The 25,458-nt window shown below is 38.7% G+C and overlaps 1 protein-coding gene across 3 annotated transcripts in view; it reads left to right on the forward strand.

The window, feature by feature from the left end:
* LOC136886364 (eukaryotic translation initiation factor 4E transporter) overlaps window positions 1-25,458 on the forward strand; it is a 427,031-nt gene that overhangs the window by 291,627 nt on the left and 109,946 nt on the right. For all 3 annotated transcript variants that reach the window (XM_068230726.1, XM_068230727.1, XM_068230728.1), the window contains exon 14: window positions 3,618-3,833. In XM_068230726.1, the coding sequence (XP_068086827.1) occupies window positions 3,618-3,833 (216 nt within the window). The remainder of the gene's footprint in view (window positions 1-3,617; window positions 3,834-25,458) is intronic.

A 25,458-nucleotide genomic window follows, 5' to 3' on the forward strand; every position in this document is an offset into this window, starting at 1 on the left:
GCTTGTAAATGTAAAAAGGCTCATCAGAAATGGCTCCAAACAAGGGTCGAGGCAGACAGGGATTTGTATGTAGATGAAAGAAACAGAGCAAAACAAATAGTTGTTAAATCCCAAAAGAAGTCATGGGGAGATTTTGGTAATAACCTGGAAAGGCTAAGTCAAGCAGCAGGGAAACCTTTCTGGACAGTAATAAAGAATCTTAGGAAGGGAGGGAAAAGGGAAATGAACAGTGTTTTGAGTAATTCAGGTGAACACATAATAGATCCCAGGGAATCACTGGAGAGGTGGAGGGAATATTTTGAAAATCATCTCAGTGTAAAAGGAAATCATCCTGGTGGTGTTGCGAACAGCCAAGCTCATGGGGAGGAGGAAAATGATGTTGGTGAAATTACGCTTGAGGAAGTGGAAAGGATTGTAAATAAACTCTATTGTCATAAAGCAGCAGGAATAGATGAAATTAGACCTGAAATGGTGCAGTATAGTGGGAAAGCAGGGATGAAATGGCTTCATAGAGTAGTAAAGTAAGCATGGAGTGTTGGTAAGGTACCTTCAGATTGGACAAAAGCAGTAATTGCACCTATCTATAATCAAGGGAACAGGGAGGATTGCAATAACTATAGAGGTATCTCATTGATAAGTATACCAGGCAAAGTGTTCACTGGCATCTTGGAAGGGAGGGTGCGATCAGTCGTTGAGAGGGAGTTGGATGAAAACCAGTGTGGTTTCAGACCACAGAGAGGCTGTCAGGATCAGATTTTCAGTACGCGCCAGGTAATTGAAAAATGTTACGAGTGGCATAGGCAGTTGTTTGTTTAGTAGATCTAGAGAAAGCATATGACAGGGTACCGAGGGAAAAGATGTTCGCTATACTGGGGGACTATGGAATTAAAGGTAGATTGTAAAAATCAATCAGAGGCATTTATGTTGACAATTGGGCTTCAGTGAGAATTGATAGTAGAATGAGTTCTTGGTTCAGGGTACTTACATGGGTTAGACAAGGCTGTAATCTTTCACCTTTGCTGTTCATAGTGTACGTGGATCATCTGCTGAAAGGTATAAAATGGCAGGGAGGGATTCAGTTAGGTGGAAATGTAGTAAGCAGTCTGGCCTATGCAGACGACTTGGTCTTAAAATGGCAGATTGTGCCGAAAGCCTGCAGTGTAATATCTTGGAACTTGAAAATAGGTGCAATGAGTATTATGGTATGAAAATTAGCCTCTCAAAGACTAAATTGATGTCGGTAGGTAAGAAATTCAACAGAATTGAATGTCAGATCAGTGATGCAAAGCTAGAACAGGTCGATAATTTCAAGTATTCAGGTAGTGTGTTCTCCCAGGAATGGTAATATAGTGAGATTGAATCAGGGTGTCGTAAAGCTAATGCAGTGAGCTCGCAGTTGTGATCAACAGTATTCTGTAAGAAGGAAGTCAGCTCCCAGACGAAACTATCTTTACATCGGTCTGTTTTCAGACCAACTTTGCTTTACGGGAGCGAAAGCTGGGTGGACTCAGGATATCTTATTCATAACTTAGAAGTAACAGACATGAAAGTAGCAAGAATGATTGCTGGTACAAACAGGTGGGAACAATGGCAGGAGGGTACTCAGAATGAGGAGATAAAGGCTAATTTAGGAATGAACTCGATGGTTGAAGTACTCATAAACCGGGTTTGGTGGTGGGGTCGTGAGGCGAATGGAGGAAGATAGGTTACCTAGGAGAATAATAGACTCTGTTATGGAGGGTAAGAGAAGTAGATAGACCAAGACGACGATGGTTAGACTTGGTTTCTAGTGATTTGAAGATAAGAGGTATAGAACTAAATGAGGCCGCAGCACTAGTTGCAAATCGAGGATTGTGGCAACGTGTAGTAAATTCAGAGGCTTGCAGACTGAACGCTGAAAGGCATAACACTCTATAATGATCATGTATGTCTGATATCACTGTAATGATTTTCTGTGCTACTTACAGTGAATTAAGTATTGTAAGTGCTGTGTTTCTCCTGTGTTCCTTGTCTTTTACTGCCCATATTTTTATCTTTCCTTTTCCGTTATTTGTCAGACTTCCTTCTTATCGTACACTCCCACATCAGGAGTGAAGATTTTTATGAATTACTTCTCAGTGAAAGTGAATTGGTGAATTCAGTTGATGAATCTGAGAAGAAATAGATGTTGAAGGACTAAGAATTAACCTGGTACTTATATTTCAGTGTATGCCGAGTGAACTTCATGGCTATGTGCTGCTACAGAATAGGAAATATATCTATTTCAGAGTATCCAGATATTTTACAACTCCTCTTTCTGGATGGCTGAACCCTTTGTAGTCCAGTTTATATCACTAGTTCTAGGAGTATTCAAAATTAATTGCTCTTTATTGTACTTATGAGAAAGAATAGAAATTGACCTGAATTTTATTGAAAGGTATGGATTGAGTAGCGATCTCCTATTTCTTCCTGGCCTTTTGCCCTTATTTCTTTGGATCAACATTTTGTGTGGATTTGGCCCAATTCTATGGCCAGATGCCGTTCCTATAATTCTGTGAGGTGGGGGGGGGGGCATATTCACTAAATACGTGTTTCTCTAGGTTTTGGCAGTGTGAAGATTTATATCAAGACAGTTGCAAAGACCCAGTCCTTGACCTTGCACAGTTAAAATAACAGACCTTGCCGTGAATCAGACCCAGAGTTCTCTGAAACGAAGGCCAGGAAGCTGACAATTCAGCCAAGGAGTCGGACGTGTATTGAACAACGATATTAACTATTATTTATTCAGTTACCCTTCCAGTGTGAGACTTATTCTTGCAATCTATGTCTTCACTTTTATTTGACGGTTAAAATTTGTAATCCAAATCACGTTAATCTTTATTGCTGCTTTCTAAGTATATTTCCATTTTGATACAGTGTTCATTCATACCAAATCACTAATTCATTTCAGTACTATGTAGGAATGCTGATGTGAACAAAAATATCTACAGATTTGTTGCAGTAGATACTCCATGATGTGAACAATGTACTGTATTGCAAAAACATGCCAATACACAGCTGACTATTTCCCATATTATATCCTTGGGAATGGCAGAACTCATTCCTCTGTACTTGCGAAGTTGCTGGGGGGACCCTACAAAGTTAGCTCAATTGGAAACAGATGGCAGAAGCAACTTAAAAACAGCTGTCAAAATACGTTGAGCGATGCTCGGTGTTGGACCCATAACTGATCTCTCTGTCTAGTGTAACTTTGGAGCAGTAAGGGTTAAGTTTCTTTCAGTATATTCATAACAGTGCATTTTTATAGGCTACAGAATTTTCAGAGAAGGAATCCTGTAGAGATGTTAAGCTGTTACTTCCAGTACTTAGCTGCAGTATGGCTTGGCAATTACAGGTGTTTTTTTAAATTTTTTCTTTTATTAGCATTCCTGGTAGATCAGGAATTTCCATGGAATGTTTACAGGGAACAGATCTGCTTGACCATGAACCTTTTTCATTAACTCGGTTACATCTTCCAAATTATGTTTGTATCCTTCCACCTCTCTTACCTCCTTCCAAATTTTAAGGAGCTTGCTTTTAAGATTCTTGAAAATGAGTTGGGTCTTAAAATTACATAAATTACTTTTCCTGAATTCTAGATGTTGAGCAAGTCTCAAGAAGCATTGGCTCGTCAGGTATCCCGTCAAACTGTGGAGCCAGGGCTGAATCCGCTGGGTGGATTTGGCTCACTTGGCCCACAGGGTGGAGGTGGAGGGGCTGCTCCTCAACAACATCCTCCTCCACCTCAGCCTCCAACTCAGCAACAGATGCAGATCCCACAAGACCTGGTGATGAAGTTGCTGCAGGTACAGCAGGTAAGTTATTTCTCATTGGGTGTTTGAGGTTACAAATCATGACTGAAAATAATCTTGTAGATGATGTAATAATACAACACCGAGCGTGATAGCTGCAGTCGCTAAAGTTCAGCCCGTATCCAGTATTCTGGAGATAGTGGGTTCGAACGTTATTATCGTAGCCCTGAAGATGGTTTTCCATGGTTTCCCATTTTCATTCATAGCCCTTTCCTGTTCCATTGTCGCCGTAAGACCTATCTATGTCGGTGTGACATAAAGCAAATTTTAATAATACAGTAAAGCCTCGGTTATCCGCTGATCTTTTAACTGCTGGCTTCTGTTAACACATTGACGGGCCCCAAATGGAGACTGCTTTCCCCTGTGGACTAGATAGTTAAAGCCTCCTGGAAATAAATTACACTGCTGCACTCAAAGAATTGTAACTCAAAAAGTATTAAAGATATCACCCTCAAACTTGGAACGTTTACTCGCTAAGTTGCTTAATAATCTGTACGATGTAACATTTTAAATTTAATAGTCTAAGCACAGTGTATTAGGAATGCGTAGACAGCTGTCAAGGCAGTGTGCCCATGCCAAGTTTTGTGCCAACAAAGTATTTAAACCTTTATATACACATTGTAAAGTCTGTTCATCGTGTACTAGCATGTAACCACTGCTTCGCTCGCGTTTATTAAGTCAGTCTCCTTCTTTCCTCGCCATGCATGTACCCATAAAACGGGCACTCGTGAGCTCACTCCGGGTCGGCTAGTCTGACTCGAAGAGATTTTGTCCAACGTTCTTGCACCTGATCTAACGGACGTGACCATACCAGCAGAGCTGTTTTTCCTCCTTCTGATAGGCATAGCTTGAAAAGATCCTCACATATGCTCATTGCACACTTACAGAGCAACTCCTGCCGACCATCATAACATCCGCATCTCTGCAAAATGCATTCGCTGGTCATATTTTTTTTCTGTCTTACCCAACATTCAGAGCCGTACATGAGGGCAGGCCGGACAGTGGTTTTTGTGTACTTTGCCCTTTAATTTGTCTGACATCCACTTACCAGACTGAACACCCAGTAATTCAACCGTTCAATATTTTAAAACCATTTATTTAAAATAAAAATAAACCACATTAACACAGATTGCATGAATTACATTATTTTTAATTGTATTGTTACTTTCAGTGTTAAAAATAATGGGTTGTTAGATGTTATAAATAACATTGAAAATCCACAGCCTTTTCCGGTCATTCGACAGGTCAGGAATGGAATGAATGAAGCCCCCATCTAATAATTGTGCTGGCTGCCGAAGCCTGTCGCACTCCTCTGGGACAATGATTAATGACTGACAGATGAAATGAAATGATATTGGAGAATGTTGCTGGAATGAATGATGACAGGGAAAACCGGAGAACCCGGAGAAAAACCTGTCCCGCCGCCGCTTTGTCCAGAACAAATCTCGCATGGAGTGACGGGGATTTGAACCACGGAACGCAGCGGTGAGAGGCCGGCGCGCTCCCGCCTGAACCACGCAGGCTATTATGAATAATATTAAAACATATTAAAGACCACATTATATAAAAACAAACTAATTTTTCCTCATAAATTCCAAATAAACTATATTAATTGTCCTTCCATTTGGAGCTAAATGTGTTTCTTTCAAACTCCTCAACAACCCATGTACCGTTGAACATGGGAGAAGCACGGTTTCCAAAGATAGTCATACAATTTTCAGCGATTGTCCTTCCTTGTTGATGAATGCAGCGAAACTGAAACTGGGAACTGCTGACTAAATTGAAGCAGTATATAAAAAGGGATAATATGAATCGGAGGAATGAATACTACTTCGCCCGCGGCATGTCTAATCATGATGGTGGCTTCAGTAATATTCGGCATCAGTTTCTTGACTAAGAGCAATGTTCTGTTGCAGAGGGAAGGAGGATTCATATTCCTGAGAAGAATAATTGGTGCTCCATTACATGTCGTGTTGTTAGACCTGTAAATTCGTAGAGCACTAGGTAATTCTTGTAAAAGTTGCTTGTTGATAATGTTGACACCTTCATTTCTTGGAGCAAGAATTGGTCTTGGGCACAGCATTTCACCGATAATACATGGCTGTGTCAATGTATGTTAAAAATTTCAGACCTCTGCGTGCCATAGATTTGGCTGGATATCGCTCACTTACACACACATTTCCAGATAATACGGACTGAATAAAAATGGCCTATGCCATGTACTTATGGCGGATCCTTAACTTGCATTGCCTATCATATGTACATTGCCTAGCGACAATGAATGTATACATTTAATCCTAGTGACAGCACATTGGATTCTCATACCCCAGCTGAAGTTTTCCAATGGTTTTTTGTTCATACCTCCCCAACCATTACAAAAATGAAAAATCCGTCTTGTGCCATATCCTGGCCACTTCTGTCTCTATATGGTTCGGTTTACGGAGTAACTACTTGCGTACTCATTGATTTTGGTATCGTGACTGACTCTTTGAAATTTATTGTACATGCAAACTTAGCCCAAGGGGATCACAGATGTTACCTCTGTCGTCCTGTGACTTTACGACACCTGTTCCCAATCTTGTCTATCTAGTTTTCTCCATGGCTCTTCTGCCAAGTCTTCATTCTTTGTGAAGGGTTATGGCGAGCAACACAATGTTCGCAAACGCTTGTTTTTACAAGTGTTATTTTAAACGTTTTAAGATATTATGCATTTTGTCTCGGAGGTTTAAAACGTGCTTTTGCACATGTGTATGGCTTAAGATAATGTAACTACCATTTATTTTAAATTTTCTTTGTTCTTTAAAATTGACCACCCATTTGCACACCTACACTATGCGAACCTGTAGTTTCCTACTATGAATATTATATGTTTCTGTGTTAGACCAGCCCCATGTTATTCTTCTCGCATGTCTACGGCAGATCTGGGCACTGTGAGCACAGAGGAATAAATAGCCGGAAAAACACAACACATACAGGCAGGAAGATGACAAAAAAATTTTAAAAATATAAAATTAGTGTAAGCACAAATCAACCGGAGGTCACAGAGCGATACTTAAATACTTACCTATGATGTTCACGTGGACCGGGTCGAAAATGACTAGACGAAGTCATGAATTGAAAAGGGAAAATTTGCTTGATACTGTTTGTCGTAGGTACATCGTAACTGGTGTAAAACCTTCAATTATTATGTTTAATATATTTTAATTATAGTTTATTTAATGCTAAATTATCTTTTATTAAATGCTAAAGATGACTAGTACAGGGTTTCCCTGTAAATATGTAGTATAAATTTCTATAACCTCAAATACGTGTTGTGTATAAGTTTAACCTCAAAATCTATATAGTCGAAAGCGGTAGAAAATTCCATAATGTTCGTATGTTAGACTTATTGTACTATAATTTGGTATATATGAAGGGTTTTGGAAACTTACTGTAAGGTTTTATTATCCAGATACATGTAGACATTAGGAATGTTGTAGAGATTTCAATGTGTATTGGTAAACAGTAAACGAAAGTTCGAGTACCCATTCGACTAGATGGTCTGTCGACGTTTTGAGTGTGTTCCATTAGTGTGTTGTAAGAACTCTTCCAGAAATTGATAATTCTAGATGGTTGATCGAATAGTAGATATATCGAGCTGTCAGTCAGTGAGACACGAAGTCAGGACTCGGTCAGTGTTGGACTTGGAGTCGTGTTGGACTTGAAGGCAAGTGATGGACTGCGAGCGACTGTTGGGCTCTGAGGTGGAGTCGGTGAGTTCAAGAGTGTGTATGTTATAGTGCACGAGTCAGTGTTGTCGATACCTGTACTTGTCAGAATAGACTTCAGTGTACTCCGCTATTAAGTGTTGTAGTGTCGCTTGTATGTATAATTGTGTGTTGTGACTTACCGTGTAAATAAAGTAATTTATACAAGGAAGTGAACGTGTTCTTGTGTAATATTCATTTACGTAAAATAAAATTGCATCGCAGAACGATACGTTCACAGAATTGTACAAAGTTAGGAAGTACAGCTTTCAAACACAGTGGGTAAATGATACTAGTGCTTCCGTAAAATGGCCGTCCTGACAATGAAAATAATATAAATACAGCAGTACTACATGTACAGTTAGGCCTCTTACATCGAAAATATCAGAACAAAATTTGATTGCAATTTTTTTTTTTTTACCACCACTGGAGTTCTTGAACATGCTTTATTGATCGATTTGATTACATGCACAAACTCAGATAGATCAGAAGAGCAAGTCAGTGCACTGGAATATGCCTAGCAAAAAATAGATTTTGTGCAACACTCTGCCTCTCAACATTTAATGTTACAAGACCTGGCGCCTTATGTTTTTTGACCTGGAGAAAGCTTACGATACTACCTGGCGATATGGAATTCTCTCCACTCTACATCAGTGGAGATTAGGGGGAAATTCCTCAATGACTATTGAGAACTTCATGTCCCTCCGGCTCTTTCAAGTCCGATTAGGGAATTCATTTTCTCAATATTATGTTCAGGAAAATGGAGTACCTCAGGGATCTGTACAGAGCGTCATGCTGTTCGCAATCTCTATCAATGGCATAGTAGCCGCTGCTGGGCCCGCAGTCGTTCAATCGCTGTATCTAAAAGATTTAGCTCTACATTACAGCTCCGGAAGGGTGGCGTTTGCTGACAAAGCTACAGCAAGCTATCGACAGATGGGCCCTCCAACATGGTTTTTGATTTTCAGCGGCGAAAACCTCAGTAGTAGACTTCTGTCGACGTCGGCTTATACACGCTGAACCAGAGCTCCGCTTGCAAAACAGTATCTTACCAGTGGTAGACGCCTGCAGATTCCTGGGTCTCCATTTTGATTAGAGACTGACGTGGCAGCCCCACATCCGTCAGTTAAAGTTGCCTTCATGAAGAAACTTAACATGCTTAAGTTTCTTAGCGGCACTTCATGGGTGCTGACCGTGGGGTGCTGCTATGATTTTACAACAGTCCTCTCCCGAATTGATTATGAAAGTGCGGCTTATGGCTCGGCATCAAAATCTACTCAGCCTTTTAGACAGTATCCACCATCGTGGAGTTAGGCTGGCAATGGGAGCTTTCCATACTAGCCCCATTCCCAGCCTACTCGCTGAAGCGGCAGTCCACTTTTACGGATAAGGAGGCGGCAGTTACTGCTCACGTACACTGCCAAAATTAGTGAAATGCCGCTACTTCCAGGTTATCAATGCAGTACCCAATATCACCAGAGGTACCAAAACCGGCCGAAAGCCACACGGCCGGTTGGGTTTCGAATTGATAGCTTGTTAGGCATAGATATCAAGGATAATTCAATAAAAAAAAAAAAACACCTATTCAATACTTTCCACGTTTAAACAAAAACTTTTTAACATGAACCCTAGTATTCAGACAGCCAGAGCCTTACCAGAGATTCATAAGGACATTCCAATACGCCCTATCATAAACTGTAGAAGCAGCCCCACCTATAAAGTATCAAAATTCATTCACGGCTTCCAAAAAAACATTACGTATTCGATAATAAACATCCTTTAAAAAATTCAGTCACTTTTTGCGAAATTCTAAACAAGTTTAAGCTGCGACCCAATCAGTCACTGTGCTCCTATGATGTAAATATGTACCCAAACATCCCTACCAAAGAAACTGTAAGAATCATCAATGATAATATCAAAAAACACAGCGGCCTTAGTAAGATGGAAATTGAAGAATTCATGAAGATATTAAATTTTGTCTTAAGCAATAACTTTTTCTCTTTCAATGGAAAGTTTTACCAACAAAAAGGCTTAGCGATGGGCGACCCTCTTTCTGGCATCTTAGCAGACATTTATATGGACACAATAGAACACACAAAAATTATAACACAAATAACAGGCTATGTTTATGGCTCAGATTTGTAGACGATACTTTCGTAATTTTCGACAAAAATGTCACTAATAGTGACGAGATCTTGGAGTCCCTATACAAAATTGATCCCAATGTTAAGTTTACTAAAGTGGATGAGGTTAAGAACTCATTAAACTTTTTGGACTTAACTGTTACACGCGGACATAATACCTTCGATTTTCGAATATACAGGAAACCTACACACTCTCCCTTAACTATTATGAATTCATCCCTACACCCCAAGTCCCAAAAACAAGCCTCTTTCTATAATTTAATTTATAGAGCTTTTAAAATTCCTCTTTCTCCCAACAATTTAAATATTGAACTGAAGTACGTAAGGAATCTAGCTCAACTCAATGGGTTTAAAATAGAAGGTCAACCGTTTAATTAATAAAATCAAAATTAAATTGTCCACTAATCTCGTCCCAGAAAAACCTAAAAAAAATCTAATTTCGCCACATTTACATATAACAACCCAGCCGTCCATCAGATCGCAAATACTTTAAAGAAGCACAATATTAATATAGCCTTCAGGACAGTTAACACCAATCGAAACATATTTTTTAACCACAACAAGGTCAATCACAATAGCAACCATTATTCAAGGTCCGGCATATATAAACTAACATGTACACAATATGATTTTTCTTATATCGGTCAAACTGGCCAGAGCTTTAACACGAGATATCTGGAACATTATAACGCTCAAAAACACAATAAGTACTCAGCGATGAGCCAACATATGAGAGAAACGGGCCATCACTTTACATCCATAGAGAAAGGTCTTACCATCATTAGAAGCATAGGTAAAGGGAAATTAATGAATGAACTGGAAAATCTACATATCTTTTTAGACCAAACCTACAATAAAAATAAAAAATCTCAACGATGTCAATGAAATCAATGAAATTAAAAATCCTTTGTACGAATTAACACCTAGATTAATTAATATGAATTCAAATCAAAACAAAATCCCTCAATTTTGTAAATCTCCACACTCAAATGCTTCATCCACCATGCCAAAAGTTAAACCCGCCCATATCGCTTCTAGAAACTCCCCTCCAGCAATAGCACATACACCCATAGACCAGCCTACCCCCACTCTCCCTCCATGCCCCGCCCCTCCATTACCGCACCAGTACAACACCAGGAGTAGAAATCTTGATAAGACAGGCGCTGCCGGAACAGACAGGTCCATCTAGTATGAATTGAACAAGTCAGTCATTTTACAATTAAGAGATGTTAGTTTAACACATTTTATCACAACGCGTGCTCTAAATTTTTAATTCAATATTACTTTTCTACTTCATTACAGATATTCTTAAGATCCCTCCCAAAGACCAAGCAACACATCAACGGGAATAATATTCATACAAGACTGTATCAAGTGTCTAGGATGTTCCTTCTCAATTAAGCAGTAGCCTAAAACTAAGAAACAAGCTTAATATTGTACTCTTGTCAATTCCTTGACGTTACATGAGACCCGAAGTCAAGACGCTAACAGTTTCATTCACAACAATGTTCTTGACCAGTCTACCTATAACAATCAGGTTTTTAAATCTCCACTTGTGCATGACAACACATTTAAATATTAGTTACGTCAAGAACATGAAAATGAAAATCGTGGGTCAAATAAGCCCCAGTTTTAATATCATCCTTTAATATCATGGTAAAAAAGATCCATTTCATTTTATTTTTGAACATTTTAAGTTAACCAGAATAGAACTGCCAAGTTAAAACACATTTAATTTAAATTTATATTTTCAATCTTGACCAACCCACAATCAACAATCAGTTCAAATCTCCACTTGTTGTTGACGACACATCTTGTCAGCAGATACGGTACGTCAAGAACAAAAAGATCCATTTTAGTTTTGGACATTTTTCAAATTAGATAGATTAGGACCAAAAAACTTAACTGTATTAACTAATGTTACCACTCTTAAGAGTTCATCAATGTTTGTATATATTGGTTAAAAAGGTCCCAAACCTTGACCTAAAGGTTGTATACAGGCTGAAGATGCCCAAAATAATGGGTGAAACATGTACCTGACCTAAATAAGTCTACATAAAATCATGTAGCTAACAACCACATTAAACGTGGAAAGTATTGAATAGGTGGTTTTTTATTAAATTATCTTTGATATCTATGCGTAACGTCATATTCAATATGGAACAAGAATGAGAGTTGTTACTTGTAATTTGATAGCTTGTGTCGTGATCTGAATATTGATATCGGTGGTTGTCTTGAACAAACTTTCGGAGAGGTACCTCTGTGGTTAGTTCCGCGACCGGATATACGTCTATATCTACTCCATGGACTCAAGGTGAACATGGATTCCTCCGTTTATCGGAGGTATTTCCAAGACTTTGTTCACCAATACATACCTGCCAACCCTTCCGATTTACCCAGAAACTTTCAGATTTTTAACTCGTCTTCCGGTTTTCCGATTTATTTTTATTTCTATTTTTGACCAATATAACCTCCAGTACCGTCAGTACTCTTCCCCTAGGACGGATTCTTATGTGCTTGTGTAATTTACGCAACCTCATTTTTAAGCATATTTATTTAATGCTGTATTTGTTGGGCGGATCATCCATCGCCTTCGTGTATCGTATTTCCCGCTCACTGCATCAGTGTGTGTGCTATTCAGGTGGTAATTCGGGACGGCAATCGTCCTACGAGTCAGAGAAGGTCATGCGCACTAGCGACTGTTAGGGACTCTGTTGATCGGGACGAAATTGTAGTCTGTTATTGTGTGGTTTGTGCGCTCGTTTCTGTGCGTAGTTTTGTTGGAGTTTTAGACCACGTGTTTTTCCTGTGGTTCTGTGCTTTTCCCCCTGTCAAAGTCGTATGTTAATAATGTAAGAGACATATTGATCTGTTCTGTATGTGGTAGTTTCCCGTATTTCAGTGCTTTTGTGTTGATCTTAGTTCATAATTTTAATGACTACAGTGTATTTCAGAGAGTTGTCGGTGACAGTTTGTGATTTCTCTTTACATGATGACTATAAAACATAACAGACGTTATCTCCAAGTGTTCAGGGATACATTTAAAACTGAATTTCCGTTCAATTTACAGTCTAATAAAGGAAACTATTATGCATTTTATTCCATGTGTCGTGTGATATGAATATCTCGCATGGAGGGAAAACAGATATTGTGTCCCACAGTATTACACAAAAACACAAAGATGGTGCTAGCTGTCTTGAGAGGAACAACAAATTAAGTAATTTTTTTTGTAGGTGGGAAGGATGATGATGCAGTCACTCGAGTAGAATGTTTGTTCACGGCGTTCATTGTCGAACATAACCTTGCATTGTCTTGTTCTGATCATGCAGGGCCATTGTTCAGAAAGATGTTCACAGATTCAGACATTGCGAAGAAATATGCGTGTGCTAGAACAAAAACATCTGCCATAATTAATGAAATGGCCTGTGATGCAGATAGTAAGGTGATTCAAACTTTAAATTTAAATCTAAGAATTTCATTTTTGTCCTATTGAACTGAGAATGGAAGATAGGAAACTTAAAAGGGTCCACCTTTTCAATACAAATAAATGTTATAGTATATTTACAACATATATTTACACTTGGAACTAGTTTCGACGCTGTTTGGCGTCATCTTCAGCCAAAATGTGGGAAATAGGCTAGCATGTAGACATTTATATTGCAAGGTGTTACATTAGTGTGATTAAATGAGAGAACATGTAGACACGAAGTACAATGTCAGTTTCAAAGTGGTCATGAAGGGTGAGTCAAAATTGTATAAACATGAGATAACAAAATCACTTAAACAATAAAACATATAAACTGTAACAAAACCATGCGGAAGTACGAGATGATTGGCATTGAGGATTCAAATTATTTCAGACACTCTTCCATTGAATGTTGCCTGCCGCAAGTGTAGTACAAAACATAGGTTATATTTCAATAAACACAATCTTCTCAAAAATGGACATTACATTATAAAATATTTGGGTTGAGGTGAAATTTGGCAGCTAGGGATTGAAATCACTTATTCAATAAGCGTCAGTTCAAAAAACAGCTGTAAAGGGTGAGACAAGAATTGCACAAGCGTGAGTTTGGACTCGATAAATGCAAAAAACACATGAAACACACTCGAAAATGTAGGTTTGTGATGGATTTGGCACAAAAGGTCTGTGTTCAATCATTCATTGAATGGCACCGGTGCGAGTTCAAATGTGAGTTAGGATTTAACAGCCTCATAGAATTGCACGTGACATCTGAACTTATGTTGCGAGATGAACTTGGCAGTGAAGGTTCGAATTTGTAGATATTCAGTAATGTCAATTCAAAACAGTCCATGAAAGGTGATTGCAAAAGCTATAATTCATACGAGTTAGGACTCATTAAATAATATTTTCAAATACAAATAACATATTCAACTTTCCGTGGTACACGCTGAAATTGGCAGTTAAATAATTAAAATTTGTAGGATTTCTTCGTCAGGTGCCATATAAGTCAAGCGCAGCGTAAGTATGAGACAGGGCTCAACATATCCAAACTGGTACAAATGCAAATTTGAATCCAAGTGTGAGATGAACATGGTAGATAAAGAATCACTTTGTTGAGGGTGAAGTAAACATATTCAGCTCGACAAGAAATATAAAATTGGAACTAAGGAAGACGTACCTCTGAGAGCTTAGAGGTTGACTGTGCTAGTATTTGTGGTGTATTGTTGCAGTGTTACGTGTAGGGTGGGGGCTCCCCAGACCTAAACTATCCAATACGCTCTGTTCCTCTTCATCTCACGCCATAGCTTTACCGCCTTAGGTCCCGCAACAAACATCATAGAAACCTGCCCCCTAACTCGTATGAATTATAGCTTTTGAAATCACCTTTCATGGACTGTTTTGAATTGACATTACTGAATATCTACAAATTCGAACCTTCACTGCCAAGTTCATCTCACAACATAAGTTCAGATGTCACGTGCAATTCTATGAGGCTGTTAAATCCTAACTCGCATTTGAACTCTCACCGGTGCCATTCAATGAATGATTGAACGCAGACCTTTTGTGCCAAATCCATCACGAACCTACATTTTCGAGTGTGTTTCATGTGTTTTTGCATTTATCGAGTCCAAACTCACGCTTGTGCAATTCTTGTCTCACCTTTTACAGCTGTTTTTTGAATTGACGCTTATTGAATAAGTGATTTCAATCCCTAACTGCCAAATTTCACCTCAACCCAAATATTTTATAATGTTATGTCCATTTTTGAGAAGACTGTGTTAATTGAAATATAACCTATGTTTTGTACTACACCTGCGGCAGGCAACATTCAATGGAAGAGTGTCTGAAATAATTTGAATCTCCAATGCCAATCATCTTGTACTTCCACATGGTTTTGTTACAGTTTATATGTTTATATGTTTTATTGTTTAAGTGATTTTGTTATCTCATGTTTATACAATTTTGACTCACCCTTCATGACCACTTTGAAACTGACATTGTACTTCGCGTCTTCATGTTCTCTCATTTAATCACACTAATGTAACACCTTGCAATATAAATGCATACCTGCCAACTTTCCCGATTTAGGCGGGAGACTCCCGATTTTCGACAGTTTTTCCCGCCTCCCGATTATTTTATCTTTTCTCCCGATTTTAGCTTATTTTTTGGTGAACTTCAAACATTTGATTTCAAATCCCGCCATTTCAGCTTTTTTACGCCAGTGGCCGGAAGTCCTTCGCTCATTGGCCGCTTTCAAACGAAATATCGAAGTTTATTAATGGGAGAAATGTGCGCGAATGTGCGATGTTTATTGAAACCTGTATATCGCGACGCGTATATCGATTGTCAATCTCTCGTTCTCACGTGCTATGTTCGTATTCGTTCACGTCAGTCTAGTCGATTCCATCCTCTTTGGTCGATTCTAGAGACTAGTCGCTTTCTTAGTAATTTAGTGACATAATTTCAGTGATAACGACTAGTGACTTTTCTAGAGATTTTAGGAGCCATTTGGAGACAATTCTGACTAATTGTAATTTATCTCAGTATAAATAAAATGTTTTGTCTGTACATTGCTCAGAATTTAAAAAGAATGATATTTCCGTACCGGTCGTGACCATAGTAACGGGGGAAATACACGTTTTAATTTTCCGTAATTTCTGTCTGTCTGTATGTATGTATGTCTGTACGTACGCAGGCTCATCACGAGAAAACGGCTGAAGAGAATTTAATGAAAATTGGTATATAACGTCGGGGAATAAGTCGCTACAATCTAGGCCATAAATAATTTTATTCACGCTGAGTGAAATGGTAGTTTAGGGGAAGGCCTAAAATTTAATTCGCAAATGTTTGTTATTATTGCCCTAGCGATAAATACTACATAACTAAAGTTATATATTATTAAATTTCCTATGATTTATGTCTTATGCATTTTTACCGTACCGGCTGTGATAACGGAGATATTCATGAATTTGGATTTTTTTTTTCTAAGTCCGTATCAGCGCCGAGGTACAAGAAAATGGGTGAACACAATTTTATGTAGTCAGGGAATAAGGAACTACAGTCTATGCTATAAATAATTTTATTCACTCTGTTCGAAATGGTAGTTCAGGGGAAGGTGCCAAAAATTTAATTTTGTCTTATTCAGTTTTGCGAGAGACAATTCTCATGATTGATTCGTATTGAAACTGACTTAAGCAAATTATCACAAAAATGTGGATGAAATCTACGTAATACTATATACACTTCTCAGGGACATTTTTTGCCCCTTGTTAAGGGCATAATCAACCTTTAGGAAACCTTAAGTTCAAATCTGAAACATACTTTTCATTGTAATCCATGTATGAATAGATAATGTTTCAGATATGTGACCTTAAGGTTACCTAAAGGTTGATGATGCCCTTAACAAGGGGCGAAAAATGTCCCTGAGAAGTGTATATAGTATTACGTAGATTTCATCCACGTAGCATGTGGCTTGTATTGAATAGGTGGTAATAATGGAATAAATTATTTTTGTGATAATTTGCTTATTCAGTTTTACCGTTCCGACTACAATAATATTGGTGGTGATGGTGATTAAATTTTGAAGATTATAAGAATGAGGAAAGTCATGAAGGAACGATCGCTTGAATAATAACACAAGAGGAAGTCATGAAAGAAAGGACGACTCGCTTTACATTAGATGCTCTAATATCACAGATTCGGAAGAAAACTAAATGTGAAGGCCTCCAATATAGAAAGCTCATAAAATTGATCAACAATTACATTGACCATTGTTTGTTGTGATGTGCTTTGTGTATTCTGCTGCCATTTATCTACGATAGACGGGATTACTGCTGCGTTTCAAGTATAACAGCCTGTTTGAATATTGGCGGGAAGAAGCTGGGGAGTGGGGAGTTAGATCTCTTGTCTAGCATGCCATTCTTCTGGTTCATAAATTTTCTGATACTACTGGTACGTAACACACTGGATCATCATAGTATTCCAGCTATTCGATCCCTACTCTGAGGTAGTGATTTGAATGAGCAGTGTGCACATTTAAACAGAATAATTACACAGGAGTGTTTGCGGCTGTCTGCAGCCTGGTCATTCTAGCTCTGAAACTTTGAACTGATATTGACACTGCAGTACCTTTCGCTAAAAGTGAGAAAATGTGCTGTTTTCATTTTATCGAATATTTCGTATGAAAGCATTGCTTTTAATCACGACATTCATACTGGCATCGTCGTAATGACATGTTGACTTCAGTTGGGAAAACTATGAGGACAGTCTTTCTGAGAATTCCATAGCGAAACACGGGAACATCAGCTAGTTATTTGATCCAAATAGCATTGCGCTTCACATAGTTGCGCGGGCACTTGATGCAATATATTAATTTTTGCATTTCTAAGTAATGGCCCTGCCTGCTGTCATTTCTTGATGGATACAGTACTTTTGCATCCATCTCTTGGCACAGGCCAGAGTAAAGTGTAGCTTCCACCACAGTCCCAGTCAACATCCATGGCTGTGACAATATGGAAGTTGCTGGGGTATGGGTAGTGCTGAGTAATGACATTCAGAGCACGACTGGTGCATCTGAGTGTTATGAAAGGTGCTGCTTATAGGGTCAGTCGTGCTGCAATAGTTCTTTCTGATCCAGTGAGGAAAGCAATGGGAGACTACCTCACTCCTCATCTTGCCTAGTACGCCTCATTTTGGTGCTGCCATTGGTTTTTGGAGTTTCCTTATAACTGCATAACCTTTGGTGGTGCTATTTGAGGATCCAACCAGCCTCTGGGCTGATGACCTAACAGACAGACAGAAGTAATGGCATCTAAGTGCATGACTGATTCACACATGTGGAGCATGAGTTCATACTATTTTCGGTAAGCTTATCAGAGACCGATTATCCCACTCACGTACTTCCTGTGAGGGAATAGAGATGTGTAATTTTTAGCCTTGTAGTCTCGTATAGCAACAGTCGGGCTTTGAGACAATAAGTCTTTTAAATATATCGTAGTACTGTGTTGCGCAAGACATGAAGAATAAGCAATTTTGACCAATTTTATCTCCTGATTTTTCCTGATTTTCAAATAAAAATCTCCTGATTTTTGGTTTTGTAAAGTTGGCAGGTATGTAAATGTCTACATGCTAGCCTATTTCCCACATTTTGGCTGAAGATGACGCCAAACAGCGTCGAAACTAGTTCCAAGTGTAAATATATGTTGTAAATAAACTATAACATTTATTTGTATTGAAAAGGTGGACCCTTTTAAGTTTTCCGTCTTTCAAACTTTAAAGACGGAACCTTTTGCGATTTCAACTGATGGTAGCAATGATAGATAGTAAGCTCTATCCTATAGTCTCGATTTTCAACAAAGAATTGAAAACTATTGAAAATCATTTACTATCCATGGAAAATTTGGAAGGCAGTGCTACTGGTATTAATATTGCTAATTTGCTCCTGGATGTTCTGAAAAGATATGACGTTCCGATGGCAAACTGCATAGCTTTCAGCGCAGATAATGCTCCTGTTATGATGGGAAGAAAAAATGGTGTTGCTGCTAAACTAAGAGAGCAGTGCGAAAACATTATTACGGGATACCTATGTCATTTGATTAATTTAGCTGCCGTGAAGGGTGCAGACTCCCTTCCTGTCAAAATTGATGAGATGCTAATTGATATTTATTATTATTTATACAAAAGCTCCAAGAGAAAAGATCTCAATGTATCAAGCTTTGTACCAAACTGATGTTAGAAAAATATTAAAGCATGTGTGTACATGCTGGTTATCCTTGGGGAAATGTTTGGAAAGATTGATTTCAGAATGGGAGCCACTTCAGAGTTTTTTTAAGGATGAGGTAAATCGGTCCAATGGCACCGACACTTCTCTGAATTATTTCCAAATTCCCAAGCTAAGGGCACATGAAGATACAGAAATGGAACGTGGTCCTTGTCAGTAGAGTACAAGACCAAGCTTCTGTTATTTCTGGAAAAGGAAGGCGGAGAGTAGTTCATCTCCATCTGTGAAGAAAATACAGGAGTCTAGTTGCACTGCCAGTATTTCACGAGAGGAGAGACTATTTCTTTTTCTGTCTTCAAACTTTAATAAAGCATTTTGCTCATTTCTGGCATTTATCATCCCTACTTTTGAGAAAACTAATAAAGTTCTTCAGGAAGGACATTCTGTGTAGGTTTGTTAAGCCAGTGGTTATAAAAAGATATGCTACAGTTTTAGAAGTGGTCTATCACACGGGAGAGAATCAGAGAGCTGATGATTTATTAATTGGCTGTTCAACATCTCGTGTTGTAGAAAATCTGGCACCTGAGAAGAAAAACTTTTATTTGCATGTTAGGAACTATTTTATTGCAGTTTGTGACTATATTATTCATAAATTTAATTTGAATAGTGATGTTTTTGTTAATGCTCAAGTAGCTGAGATAAATTCTTTGCAGACTTCTTCCTTCAATCCCATAAAATATTTTGTTTCAAAGTTTCCTGTTATATTGCCAGTGAAAGATGGTGAAGATGACCAAGAAGCAGTGGATGCATTACAGTGCCAGTTTTGTGCTCTCCAAGTGGAGGATTTACCGTTGTCTGTTGTGCAAGAAGAAAGAGTAGATTGTTCTTAGTCTGCTATAGGGGATATACGAGGTGCAGATGGGTGTTTCAAATATGATAGAATCGCAAAAGTAATGCTCTCAATATTGACAATTCCACACAGCAATGCCGAGTGTGAAAGATTGTTCAGCCAGGTACAAAAAGACGAGGACACAATTCCGATCATCTCTGAATGACGAAAATCTCAAACTATTGGTGATCAAATCAAGTCTAAGTTGAAAGTGTTATGAGCAGCAGTATGACAGTGCATTGTTGAAGAGGGCAAAGTTAGCTGCCAGGTCAATGCTAAATAAGTAAACACAGCAGTCTCTATCACCTACATGTATATATTCTTCACCATTTGGTAAGTTGTAGTCAGTTCTTGACTTCTGTCTAAATGTTACTATTTTCATGTATGTGTCATAAATGAGAATGATTATTAGGTACATTTTCTTGGAATTGTTTTTGTTTTCTTAGTTTAATATTTTAAATGTAATGGTTAAATCGTATTGTAACTGTAGATATGTATGCCTTTTATCTTGTCCTCTTTTTACCAAGACTGTGACACAGTACACTTGATGAAATCTAAGAATTAAAAAAAATTCCTATTTTTGATTTCTAAAAGTTGGCAGGTATGCCAATATCTGGCTGCGAAGCTTATCTTCACGGATGATTCTAAAATCGGAGATAATGTTGGTTGCTTTTTCGTCACCAATAAAACTGCGGAACTTTTCGCCATCTTAGAGGCTCTGCAGTTTTCAGTGCGTGATGAAAGAAGCCACTTTCTTATGTGTACCTACACGCTAAGCTCTTTGCAGTCTATTGAAGCCTGTTCCTCACAACACCCACTGGTGCAGCAGATTCATGACCTAGCCAGGTTAAGTGATGCTGGCACCAGAATCGCTTTCGCGGGGCTTCCAAGCCACGTTGAGATTGCGGGAAACGAACTTGCAGATGAAGCTGCAAAGGAAGCTGTACTTTTACCTCGCAGACCTGTCAGTGTACCTGCTGAAGTGATTTGTTCTCAGCTACGTCGAACCATCTTGGCGTCCTGGGAATCAGAGTGGCTAGCTATCCAAACTCCCAACAAGCTGAGATCAATTAAGAAGACAACTACCATGTGTTGGTTTTCTTTCCGGCCTTCACGGAGAGGGTCCATAATATTCTGTAGGCTGAGGATAGGTCATTTACGATCTACCCACTCTCCTCTCCTAAAGAGGGAAGACCCCCCAGTGTGTTCTTGTGGTGCCGACTTCACCGTGGCCCACATCCTCACAGAGTGCACTGATCTCTCTGGCCTAAGCCGGAGCCTCGGCCTGCAGGAAACATTCGAACGCATACTAGCCGATGACACGACTACTGCTGATCTTGTCATCTACTTTATGTGCGACAGTGGACTAATCAAAGGTATATAAATTAGAAGTGTACTGTTACTCAGGGAATGCATGTTCCCTTTTGATTCGTTAGTAATTCAGCCTAATTAATTATTTTTTGTTCTATTTTATACTGCATTTCCAAATCCCTTCATTGAATACATATTTTTATATTATTTTAAATTTATTTTCCACTAATTTGTTCAGAGAGGACGATTACCTCGTTGTACTTCTTCCCAAAACAAAAATTCTCGACCACTGCCACCATCTTCTCAGGGTTGTTTGAAGAAAATATTGTGTGATCTGAGCAGTGTCAAGAATTCTGAAGATTACTGTTAATGACCAGTGTCTGCATTTCTGTTATGTCGAATGTGTGCCAGAAATTTAATCGACTGTGTCCACTCCTGTTTGTCATCTTGTACATTGTTGCAATTGCAGGTTTCTTTTCATTTCCTGTACTACTGTAAATTTCATCATCAAAATGCATTGACGATAGAACTACTACACATTTGTTCTTCTTTGAGACATGAGACAATAGTCATGTTTTCTCGGAACCCAAACAGGCTACGTTTTACATCTCTATCCTTCACACACGTGAACTCCACTGGTAACTCCCTCTTATTCTTACGAAGTGTACCAATTAGTCGGTTTCTTTTCACAAAGTTCTCTTGCAAGAGGAATGCTGCAAAACCAGTTATCAGTTATGTTACGCTCAGTCCCTTGAATAGGTCGAACTAACCTCTTTACAACTTCTGTCGGTGAGTTATTCGTTACGTATGGCCCCTCTGGTTGTTTGCCAACATAAATTTCCATTGACTGAGTGTACCATGTCTTAGAATCGGACAATGTCGTAATTTTCAAACCCCTGTGGGTGGGGGCAGTGAATAACACCCACGGTATCCCCTGCCTGTCTTAGGAGGTGACTAAAAGGGGCCCCAGGGGTTCTGAACTTTGGAGTGTGGGGTGGCGACCACAGGGCCCTCAGCTGAGGCATTGCTTCCACTTGTGCCAGGCTCCTCCATCTCCGACCTCCCTTGGCCAACTCTTGTTCTTTTCTGACCCCAACGGTATTACGTATGGAGGCCTAGGGAGTCTTTTTTCATGCACTTTGTGGCCCTTGTCTTCCTTTAGCCGATACCTTCATTTTTCGAAGTGTCGGACCTCTTCCATTTTTCTCTCTGATTAGTGTTATATAGAGGATGGTTGCCTAGTTGTACTTCCTCTTAAAACAATCACCACCACCACCACCACTACTCTAGCATCGGACAATGTCATAATTTTCAAACCATATTCAGCTGGTTTGCTTTGGATGTACACTCGAAAACTACATCTACCTGTAAAAGGAACAAGTTGCTCGTCAGCAGTTGCATATTCAGAACACAGTTGGAGGGGAAAAGTTTTAAAAATCTCCCTAACTTAATTAGGGTTAATTTATCAAGTTCTCTTCTCTGCCATCGGTTCTTGATGTCATTAAACCGAAGAGCCCATGACAAGAACAGGAATCTGTATAGACTGATTGTTGCATGAAATATATCTACTCCAAAAGCAGTCTGATCCTATAAGTCTGAGATTTTGATGTCCAGAGCGATAAACACCTGCTAGTATCAGAATACCAATCGCACACTTTATTTTGGATTCATCGGTATGCTTAGCATCACAATCTCGCAAATAATTTCTGACAATAGTGTCTATGTAATGTTTGTGCAATTAGTAATAGTTCTGATCATTAAATCATCCACAAAATAGCGAAAAACACTCGAGCACTGACGTATCGCTTTCAGTACGGGCCATGACACCTGGGAGATGTAATACTGCTTTGTTAACTCGTCCTAACATTCCTTGGAGGGGGTCTTTTTTCCGCATAGTCTATTTATCTTTACCCAAGTAATGATTTCCTCCTTCATGGTGAATTCAATCATTATCACTCTGTCATTATCTTCTTCACTATCAGCCTCTGTATCACTGTCTTGGATAAGTTCCTCACAATTGTCGCTTTCTTTTGTATCTGACTCATCAAAATCTTCACAACTTTCATCTTCTAAAAGTTTGCGCATTCTAGCCTCCTGTCGTTCATAGCTATACATTTTCACAGAAAGTGAGACTTTCACCACTCAAGCGAGAACAGAGTACTGAGCCGGAAATGTTAACGATAGTGGTCGCACGGGGGTATGACGACACCCACGTGTAAAAAACGTGCTAACACCTGTCGCAGCAATTGTGATTGTAAGCACTCGCTCAACACTCCATGGTCAAGGTCACTTAAGAAACAAAATTCAACTGAAACCATTATTTAAAAAGCTTTCCCATGTAACCCAGAATGGTTTGACAACATTGGTGAATCGGTGATTTCATATTACTTAACCCTTTCGCACTCAACGCACTAATAGATCAGCGAGAGAGGTTATGGCGAGAAAGCTCATGGCGCCGATACATTGGTCTGTCCTATTATTGATTTTGGTCATTTGCGTGGCTGTTAAATGGTAACAGTTGATCATGACAGTAACTTAAAGCGTTGAATTTGCGTTTTACTCTACAGATATATCCACCAGCCCTACAAAATATTTTTAATTTCGACAAATGAAATTTGTTGACCGTGAATGTTTATGTTGTGGTTATTCAAAGTTGTTATTGCGTGGATCAGTTTTGGTTGGCTTATGAATACAATCATTTGATCTTGCTATCAGTTTAGAGTTTATTTCGTTTCTTTTGTATATTGTATTCTCGCTGTACATTACATGTTATAAACCTCATTGTAGGTCCGTATTGAAAGTTTAACAGTTCAACAATAATAAAGGTGTTTTAATTTGTTCCACCTATTCAATACTTATATTTTCACTTATAGTGGTTACATAATTAGATTCTTAGACATGTTTCGCCCTCAATTAAGGGCATCTTCAGCCTAAACACAATCATCAAAAATACAACTAAATTAAAAGTCGAAGTTAAAAGTTTAGTCAGTTATTAAAATTCGGAACATAAAAATGTGAAAAGTGATAAAATATAAAGATGTTAATGGAAAACTGTCTTATGATTAAATTATAATCTTGTCGGAGACTAAAACTTCTATTAAAATTCTAATTAAAACAGTTCATGTAAAATATTAGTGAAAAATCAAAGTGGTAATAATATAAAGCCAACGACATGAGGGCGTGAACCCAAGCATAAACTTGATTGTCATGAATACAATCTTTCCAAGGCCGCTGATGAAATTCGTCAGCAAGTGAGGCAGAAGCATCTGTTGAAAAATTGTAAGTGGCCGTTAGCACCGGTAGGTAATAAAATGGCTGAAACTTTGCCAGAAAATGTCAGTAGATGCAGAAATAATGTTCTATGTAAGTGGAAGTTATTTATTATCTACCGTTGAGTTGGTTGCTGCCTGTCTGTTGGCTCTGAGTCTGGTGTTGTATACAACACCCTATAATCTTACTCATTCTCATTACTCCGTTGTTGCACGTGCTTGCGTCATCTTTTTATTGTAATGCCTTGGCCATGTTCAAGGCCGAATGAGGCCGATACCCTTGAATTTTCAGATGATCTAAACAGTAATGATCTTTTGCCGAAAGTGATTCCTATTTTGTGGGATGTGACAGTCACAGCTGCTCATCGTGCACCAGACCGTGAGAACGTGACATGAGTTACGTGTACGGTGACTAACTTTGTGCCATGCTTAATGAGTGAATTGCAGCACACATCATATTGATATCAAATTATTCAGAATTAAATGTTTCTTTCTTTCTTTCTTTCTTTCTTCCTTTCTTCCTTTCTTTCTTTCTTTTATTCTTTCAGGTCTAAGAATAAAGACGCAATGATGTCTGATCATTCTGTCGTTAAAGTTTCGAAGTTTAATAATTGTTTTGGCTTTTCCAATAATACATCCAAGGTATATTCATTTCTGAAATGCTCAGTTTCCTGTAATAGTGTGATTTATTTTATTTTAATCTGTGTTAAACTGTTTATGTGTTGAATTTTTGTAATTTGGTCGGAAAATCACAGAAATTAGCTTGAGCTGCTTTGAGCAAACCCCTGCATATAGGCTGAGTGCCAAAGGGTTAAAAACACAAAAATGCTTCCCCTGAGAACTTGTTATGGATAAGACGTACATGGATAAATAATGATTTGTTCGGGGCGTCGACCCATGTGGATCTTCTGCCCCTACTGGCACCATATTGTATGAACCTGAGTGTAAGTGGAATGGCGGTAGTATGGAATGTTGTGTGTGAGGAAAGGAAGATTAAGGAAGTCACAAACACCCAGTCCCCAGGCCAGGGATATTAATCATTACAATTAAAAAACCCTGACCCAGCCGGGAATCTAACGTGGCG

This window comes from Anabrus simplex, chromosome X, assembly GCF_040414725.1.
Source record: "Anabrus simplex isolate iqAnaSimp1 chromosome X, ASM4041472v1, whole genome shotgun sequence".
Lineage (NCBI taxonomy): Eukaryota > Metazoa > Arthropoda > Insecta > Orthoptera > Tettigoniidae > Anabrus > Anabrus simplex.